Source organism: Stigmatopora argus, chromosome 17 (assembly GCF_051989625.1).
Source record: "Stigmatopora argus isolate UIUO_Sarg chromosome 17, RoL_Sarg_1.0, whole genome shotgun sequence".
Taxonomy (NCBI): Eukaryota; Metazoa; Chordata; class Actinopteri; order Syngnathiformes; family Syngnathidae; genus Stigmatopora; species Stigmatopora argus.
In genome coordinates this window covers 9,813,631-9,822,855 of record NC_135403.1, presented here as the reverse complement: position 1 = coordinate 9,822,855, position 9,225 = coordinate 9,813,631, and the positions used below count along the sequence as shown (strand labels likewise).

The following is a 9,225-nucleotide window of genomic DNA, read 5'->3' as shown; positions in this document are numbered from 1 at the left end:
TCTTATTTCCCTTGCTCTGAGGGGCCCTCATCAGCTAATTTCAACATGGCAGCCTCAGAAGCTGAAGTCTTCAGGGAAATGTCATTTTTAATTAAATCCCAGGTCCTTTAAGATAAGCAGTTGGGCGTTAATTTCACCCAGGGCGTGACGTTGTCAGAAGCCCAGGAGCATGACGTCTGTCTGTCAAGATTAATCGTCACGCGTAAACTGTCCGCTTTTTCCCCAGCTTGCTCCCAGTAAACAGGAATTCCCTGATAACACAGCCAGGCCATTCCTATGACCTAATGTGAATGACATGAGAAATAATTATGATTGCAATACAGTATTCAGATTTCAACTTTTTTAGACTGCCCAGACGCAAAAGATATAATAATGATGCTTGATCTGGTGACATCAAGTAAAGCTTTATTGACTGATAAATAAGGTGTATGTTACCCACCTTTTAACCACCCACAGACACAATAATGATTTCTTTCTTTGCAACTCTATTATTACATTACTTTATTACATTCAAATATATGGCTATGTACTATATACAAATATATGGCTATGTACTATATACAAATATATGGCTATGTACTATATACAAATATATGGCTATGTACTATATACAAATATATGGATGGCTATGTACTATATACAATCATATAAGTATGCATGGCTGAACATAAAAGATTCACTGGCCTCCAGTTTAAATAGATTAATCATCTTTAATTGCATGCTATATTGTGAAGAAAAAATGTTCTGCTTTTATTTCATTTTCAATAAACTAAATATTACAGTAAAAAAAGAGTAAATCTGAAGAAAGTCACTTGAGAAATAATTGATTCATGTTTTAATTTCAATGTTCATGCATTTTCTGTGATGCACTTCAGCTATATTTTCATATTATTTATTGATTTAAGATTTCAGTTTGACTCAGTCTGGCTGCAAACTTCTATCCAAATCTTCGTACATTTTCGACAATTTCCGGTGAACTTCGTCACAGGGTTGACAAACGCCGCCTCCATTTTGGTCTCGTGTGTATGTTTGTGCTGGGTTGATGTAAACTGGAGGCAACAACAGGACCGATCGCCGAGGCAATATATATACAGAAATGGACGGGTAATGTTTTGTCATATACGTTTTGAATTCCATTCATAGGCGATCGCGTATTTCATTTGGTTTACTTGTGAATCGCGGCGTTAACGAGTTTCCATAGCCACGCGCTGCTATACTATGGACGTGCCTCCCTTTTCTAACCAAAGGCATCAGAGAATTTTAAAGTCTTATCGTTAACCTTTTACATTAAAATTATGATTATACGATGGGTGTGTTTAATGATGGCGGATAATATAGATGCTATAAGGCATCTTCTGTGTAACTAAAAGGATTGTTGCATAAGTCATCCTTTGTGTTTAGCTTCTAACGTTAGCTCATAGTGATGCCTTGAGTTCCAGATTGCTCACTTTCTTCACAGTTCCTTCTCCGATATTTTTTAATAATCAATGCATGTCACTTTGAGAGAAACGTTGTCAAGGGGAACGTATCATGCACTGAAACGTGAGGGCTAGATTTGAAAACCATTTAATTGATGCGATGTTTGAATTGGATTCAATTATTGGGTGTTGGTATTACAATATTGCATATTACATTACAATATTGCATATTACATTACAATATTGCATATTACATAACTATTTGTTTAATCACAAGCCGATTTCTCAAAGTGTTGTTGTTGATGTTGCATGAGATGTAATCAATTACCACTCTTGAGTGTCACAAACCAGGTTGTTGATAAACAATGAATACTTGCAATAAAATACATGAACATTCTCAAACAATGCAAAACTTCTCTTCATGCTTTCCATTTAGAAACAAAATGAAACTATACATAAGATGCAATATCTCTTGAAAAGCACTAGTAAAGTTGATTTTATTTGGAGAGAATGGTTGATTGTATACAATATTAGGTCAATGGTAATAATAGGAACAATATCGCTTATGAACCGAAGATCCACTGTATTTTATTTATTTGTTTCACAAGTTTAATCTGTAGTCTTGACCCAATATGCTTGTTTTACAGCATCAGCGATGTTGCAGTTGGAGTGAAGGTGAATATTGCTGTCTGGAGTATTATTTTTTCATTTATTGTTTTCGTTATTAATACATGTAGTATTCTTATTCCATTCTAATCTTAAACGGTGTTTGAGACTACTTGATGCATTTGCTGTTTTCACTGTAGAGAGGATCCGATGAGCTGAGTATGTACAGCAGTCCCAACTTTGGAATGACAGGTGAGTTTATGTCAACTCCTACATGTATAGAATTAGTCCTGTGTTTTTTATTTTAAGCCATTGCATACCAAGTTGAGCTGTCCAGTTCTTGCTGTCCTATCTTGTTTGTGATGTCTAAAACATGTCCAGAAATTTGGCGCATCGTTTGACCATACGATCTTCACCCACCATTTTCTTTCATGAGATATGTGAAGAATGATCTCATCTAGATGTGACAAGAGCTATTAAAACCCTTTCTTGAAAGACAGACCACAAGTACTTCTATCCCATGGGCCAAAAATCCAGAAACTATTAAGTTTAATTAGCTTTTTGATACATCAATTAGCATTTTAAGACCCATAATTCCTCCTCAAAACTGTCAACGTATCTATCATTGAGAAATTTCTTTTGAAAGCCAAGTTAAAACTTGACGGTGATTCTGTGCACTTGCGTCCATGTTGGATTGTTTGTAATGCTGATCAAACACTGATTTGAAGTAGAGATTCTATTCTGCCAACATTCATCACATTTACAAAACCTCTTAAACTTCAGTATTATCATGGAAGCTGTTTAGTCTCAAAAGAAGTGCTCAGCACAAGGTTGGCACCCACATTTCACAGTTTAAGGATAAAATAAAAAAAACAAAAAAAACTACTGTCTCCGCTCTCCGCACAATGTTTCAAAGGCACTTAAAAGAAGGTTCTTTAAAAGTAAGGGATAAAAATGTCCTTCATTGGTACGTAGATTCATCAAACTGCTACAATGATAGGGCGAAGTTATGTTATTTACTGTGTTGAAAAAGCAAATCACTAGTGATGCCTATCAAAGATGTGACACTATTATTTGGCTTTTGTTAGCAGCTTTTAAAAGGGATCTATAAAAGTAGTTGACTGGTGCATATAATATCATACAATACTGTAAGGAATGTGTTGAAAAAGTGCCTCATTTGTCAATGAACCCCTAAAGTAACATGTTAATTCAATATGTAAATGTTTGCAATCACTCATCATACATGGACTTAACCGTTATAAATCAACACTTTTATTGTGTCACGTTTCAAAAATGGTATATTTGATACATTTATTTTTCTTTTATTTATTAGATGGGAGTTCCAGTTGTAGTGAAAGTAAAAAGCTGAAGGTAGGGGAAGCGCTACCATCTCGTGTTCTCCACATCAGAAAGTTGCCTAACGAAGCATCGGAGACAGAAATCATTGCTCTTGGTTTGCCATTTGGAAAAGTCACCAATATCCTTACACTCAAGGGAAAGAACCAAGTGAGTGGAAAAGACGGTGTTGTTTTGCGGAAGAATGCTGTTTTTTTAGACAGCTTTTTGTGAAATTTACTATTTGATATTCCCCAGCTAAAGTAGAATTGTTTTTGTTAGAAAACAGAACACAATACAAGACACCTCAGCAGTACACAGATAGGATAGTATGCTCATTTTTTTCCTGTTTCTTCTCTTGTACACAGGCATTTTTGGAGATGGGTACAGAGGATGCTGCCATCACAATGGTTAATTATTATACCACTGTAAATCCTCATATTCGCAATGTCCCCGTCTTTATTCAATATTCAAATCACAAGGAGCTGAAAACTGATGCTGGAAATCAGGTGAATAGAAGTTGTTTTCCTTCAAGTGTACAGTCAGTCGCCACTAGACAATGTCTTTACTATAACCGGAAACTTTCTGTCTGACTGCAGCGTACACAAGCCATGCTACAGGCGGTTTCAGCAGTTCAGTCTGGTGGGTCACCTGCTTCAGATGTACAAGAAATACTTGCTACCGCCTCTAGTCCAGTGTTGCGGATCATCATCGACAATATGTACTACCCTGTAACATTAGATGTGCTACAACAGGTATAAATACTTTATTTTGATTTAGAAATACAGGTCTTGTTGTACAAGCGTAAAAAAATACACAGTAGGCATTTTTCTTCTGTTCCTCTTTAACTCCCTTCTTTTACCTCCCCCATCAGCCTCAATCATTTTTTTTGTAATAAATTAAATTGTCCTGTTTCTAATGCTCTCCGCCCCAAAGCCCAACTCACCTCCAACCATCAAGCCGTTTATTGTCTGTGCTGATTAGTCTGTTTAGAATCCCGACAGGAGGTGGAGTTTCTATAAGTTCTCTCAAGCTACTCAAGTTTTGATTCCTAGAGTGAAGGGTTTTCGTTCCTGTTTGGCTTCCCTTTTGATTAGCAACCATTCCAGTTTTATAAAAGATAAGCTTTATTGTGCAGAAAATACAGTAGTCCTATTTCAACTTGTTTTTCTTTTTTTTGTGTTTCCAGATTTTTTCCAAGTTTGGTACCGTTATGAAAATAATAACATTTACAAAAAACAACCAGTTCCAGGCTCTTTTGCAGTTCAGTGAGCCTGTCAATGCACAGCAAGCTAAACTGGTAAAAGATCCCTTTATGAATCTTTTTTGAATATCGACCAAATATTGATAAAGGCTTTAGTAATGTCCTCACAAGCCTTTGTCCTGTTAGGCACTTGATGGTCAAAATATCTACAACGCGTGTTGCACACTGCGGATTGACTTCTCCAAGCTTGTGAACTTAAATGTCAAGTACAACAATGATAAGAGTCGTGATTACACACGGCCAGAACTGCCAGCTGGTGATGGCCAACCAACAATGGATGCCGCTGTAGCAGTAGCTCTTAGCAAAGACAACTCCCTCCTTGGTAAGATTCCAGGTAGATACAACCTTTTTTATGTCCTGCTTTCTGTCTTCATAGCTGAGATCTTCTCTAAATAGCCTCTGATCCAGTTATGTCTATTGTTTATTTAATTGTCTTTAATTTCCCGGAAGCAGCCTTGAACCCACTCAGCGCTGCAGCAGTAGCTGCTGCTGCTGCAGGAAGGGTGGCGCTGGCTGGACAAACAGCGTCCAGCGGGGTGCTCTTGGTCAGCAATCTGAATGAAGAGGTCAGTTAACACACAACACTGACACCACAATATCCAGCTATTAACTCTGCCATCTTTTAACCATCACCCAACCATGTAGTTTGTTGCTTAATCCTAACTAATTATCCTATGAGTGTTGCCATCTTCAGCCGTATTTCTTTCAACTAATTCAATTTCACATCCTACAATCTGCTAATTGTCTCGGACAGCTACTGACGGAAGGATTTTGTGTAGGTGGCATAAACATGCACTGGATTTTGGAAAACAAAGACTAGCTCTTGCAATTCTTTCATAAGCCCGACGGGAAGAGGAGGAGATGAAATCTGGTAGAAAGCCAGAGAGAATAAGAATTTTAGATGTATTTTTGCAGGCAGCAAGTTTGCTACATAGCGTATGAGATCAAATGTCAAGGTTTTGGAGACATATTGAGAATACAGTAAACTCAAGGCTGTTTCTTGGAGAAATGACCTGACTCCCTCGAAAGCGTCCTGTCCTTTACCTCGCCTTTATGTTCCGTTAAAATAATTTTAAGACTGGTCAATCACTTAACATCAAATATGGACCCTTGTCTTGACCATTAGCTTGTCATTTCAACATATGGTTGTGTAATTTTACTTCAAAATGGTATCATACTGAACTTGAGCGTGAGGTTATGATACTGTGCTTGACGATCATCTTAGCCTTGTAGACTTACGTGAATGCCACCGTTTGGCTCCAACGGCCTTCACATTAACTCTTGCATGTGACAAGGAATTTTAATTGCATGCTCAAAAAGCAAATGTTGGCACCTCTAATGTTCTCCCTCAATGTTTTACTGTATCCTTTCAGATTGCTGCATGTTGTTTTTAAATCATGGTCACTCTTATCTATCTATAAGTTTGATTATTTTTCACATGAATGTATTTTTTACCCTTTGCTTTTCCAGGGTAAAATACATATTTTGTTGCAATTATTTCTGTAAACATTGATCCAAGCCATGATCGCTGACCAAACTACCTGCATTTCAGTGAACTGACCTCTATTTTTTTCCCTCCCTCACTTTAAAAAAAAATTCCGCCCAATTCACATTGACCTCCCTTCATTTCCCATGTCTTTCCAAAACTCCTTTCCCTCCTCCATTCAACCCCTCTTCCTCACAACACGTGTTGCCGGGGGATGTTTAACCCTTCAATTCAACACTTCTCCTTCCACCACCTCCTCCCCAACCTCTTCATAACTTTTCTCTCCTTCTCCATGATCACCATGTCCATCACTCTCCGGGGGGAGAACAAAAAACACCATTTCTTCTACCTACCTCCGTTCTGGATCGATCTGTCCATCTCTACCTCCGCTCCGCTCCGACTCTTCTACCTCTCTACCTGTCTCACGCTGCTTGTTGCTCTTCTCTCCCTCTAAAGATGGTTACGCCCCAAAGTCTGTTTACCCTCTTCGGTATGTTATCGTTGGCTCTTGCTCTCCTCTCTTTTCTCCTATCGACTCTTTTTATTTTTCAAATTTCATCCTATCTATATATTTCTCAATACAATTGTTAGTCATTTGAAATATCACACGTTTATTTCGTGGCGCAGAAGCTTGTAATTTGCAAACAACATGGGTTTCTATTTAAAATCTGTCACAATTTCACCATAGCAAACAGTTAATGCATGGTTAAGAAGTATTTATTTGCATGTTTTGTTTTCTTGCCATATGAACAACAGTAACCTGATAACCTCTGTATAAAGGCAGTTGTTTCTCTTTTTAATTATCCTTACCACACAACTCTCTCTAAGATCTTCAATAAATTCCATCTGTGTGCTCCTCTATTCTCTCTTCTTTGATTCTCTTCTGAGATATCCTTGTCTCCACTGCCGTCTTATTTTGATTTTCTAACTTCTTGCTTTTTGTGTCACTTTTCCTGGCTCTCATGTAGGAGTCTACGGTGATGTCCAGAGGGTGAAAATCCTATACAATAAGAAAGATAGTGCTCTCATTCAGATGTCAGACGCCAACCAAGCTCAGTTAGGTAAGTGTGTGAAAATGTTTTTGTTCAAAATCTAGTGTTCGGAGTATCAAGTTTTTCTCTTTTCAAACTGTGGAGCTTCATTATCCTCTGTGAGAAAATAGTTTTGTACTAGTACAATAAGAAGTTTCTTCTTCTTTGTAGCGTATGCATCTGACTGTGTTACATTACTAACTGCAGGCCAAGTTGAACAGCCCAATCAATTTGGTTGCACTGTTAAATCATCATGCACAAATATTTCACTTTGCTGAATTCTGTTTGATGATGCAGATTTTTTTTTTAATCGCTTAGACTTGATTCATTGTTCTTTACCTTTCTAAAGCTATGAGCCACCTGAACGGTCAAAAGATGTATGGGAAAATTATCAGGGCCACGCTCTCCAAACACCAGACAGTAGCACTCCCACGGGATGGCCTGGACGACCAGGGTCTGACCAAGGACTATGCCAACTCTCCGCTTCACCGCTTCAAGAAACCCGGGTCCAAGAATTTCCAAAACATTTTCCCACCATCTGCCACCCTTCATCTCTCCAACATCCCGTAAGCGTCATTGATCAGTTTTTGATGAGTTCTGTTGGTCTTGTTCCTAGAAAACACCTGGAAGCGTTTCAGATGACCAAGAAGCCAAACGACAAAGCTGTCAGCGTGTAGTCTGTTCAAAGATAGGTTGAAAAGTGGAACTGCTGTCATTTTCTTGCATTCTTTTTCAGTCAAGATGTGACAGAAGATGACCTGCGGCTGCTCTTTTCAAATGGCGGAGGCACTGTGAAGGCGTTTAAGTTTTTCCAGTATGTATTTATTTCTGACAGCTCCAATCTGTCAAAAATGCACCCGTTTACAGTATTTTCCTCTATTTCAGGGATCGGAAAATGGCCTTGATCCAGATGTCAACGGTAGAAGAGTCTGTCCAAGGCTTAATTGACCTCCACAATTATAACATGGGATGCAACCAGCATCTGAGAGTTTCTTTCTCAAAGTCCACCATTTAAGAGTAACCCAAAAATCTTTGATTCACTTTGTTTTCAGAACTTATTGTTTGAAAGAAATGTGACTTTTTTCTGTTCTTCAAAAATTGGGGTTATTGCAGTTGATCGTCTTTGGCAAGATGTTTTCAACTCCCCTCGATAATGTTGACATTGATTGTCATCCCATATGGTAGTTTGATGTAGAATTGAATTTATTTCTGATTGTAGACAAAAAATATACGTGTGCCTTATTTGATATCAGCAGAAACAGTTATTAAGATCACCCATGTGCTTTTTAATCTCATGGATGTAAACTAAATTGGGTTTGTGAGACATTTTTCAAGCAGTATCACCAGCCATCTTTGTATTTTTCGCGAGTTGTGGATTTACCTTTTGAAATTGACTTTTATGGCAGTCCACAGCCAGCAGTGGGATTTTATCCCATCCAACTCCACATCCTAGAAAACAAAAATCCATACTGTTTTCTTGGACCCCTGTCAGTCATGACTCGTTTGAATTGTGCCCAACTTGAGTATTGTTATTTCTTGCTTGTTGTAAAGTGTCACAAGGTGGCTTGCAGTTTCCCTTTTTATTTTATGACACCTGATTTTTTAGCATTTGGTATCTTTTTCATAACTTTTCCATTTAATTCCCCGTGGTATTTGGTTTGGAACAATGACTGGTTAAAAAACAGGTTACTTGAGACTTCTACTCAGTCGGACCAAAGTTTCTGTGCCTTAAGTATTCCTGTATTTAAGAAAAAAAATCTCAAAAAATGTCTTTTGTTTCACGTGTTCCTAGATTTTTCCTGATTATTTGTCAGATCACAATAACTATTGTCTTGAAATGAAAAATTTAAAAGAAAAAAAGATCTCAAATTGATCAAGATATATTCTTTTCCAATTTGAGAGTTGCTTTATAATATGTTGACTGCTGATTTGAGTCTAGTTTACTCTGCATTTCTTCTGTAGCATGCTAATTAAAAGTTTTCTTTCTAATAATTCTGCCTGTGTCTCTCTTCTGCTCTCAGGTGACATGGAAATACCAAATAGTTCCAGAGTTAAAATTAAGACAACGTTCCATTTTGGAGGAAA

The 9,225-nt window shown here is 37.6% G+C and overlaps 1 protein-coding gene across 3 annotated transcripts; it reads left to right on the top strand.

Annotated features, from left to right (window-relative positions):
- The first annotated feature begins 992 nt into the window (after positions 1-992).
- Positions 993-9,005, top strand: LOC144091906 (polypyrimidine tract-binding protein 2-like). 3 transcript variants are annotated; one of them, XM_077624593.1, is made up of 14 exons: positions 993-1,104; positions 2,066-2,093; positions 2,225-2,276; positions 3,358-3,530; positions 3,728-3,868; positions 3,959-4,114; positions 4,549-4,659; positions 4,750-4,945; positions 5,077-5,189; positions 6,566-6,599; positions 7,078-7,170; positions 7,490-7,706; positions 7,877-7,954; positions 8,026-9,005. In XM_077624593.1, the coding sequence occupies exons 1-14, from the start codon at positions 1,097-1,099 to the stop codon at positions 8,153-8,155; spliced, it is 1,530 nt and encodes a 509-aa protein (XP_077480719.1). In that variant the 5' UTR covers positions 993-1,096; the 3' UTR covers positions 8,156-9,005. The 3 variants fall into 3 exon arrangements, with proteins under 3 accessions (XP_077480719.1, XP_077480718.1, XP_077480717.1); XM_077624592.1 differs by having other exon boundaries at positions 4,750-4,957; XM_077624591.1 differs by having other exon boundaries at positions 4,750-4,957; positions 5,074-5,189.
- The last annotated feature ends 220 nt before the right edge of the window (positions 9,006-9,225 follow it).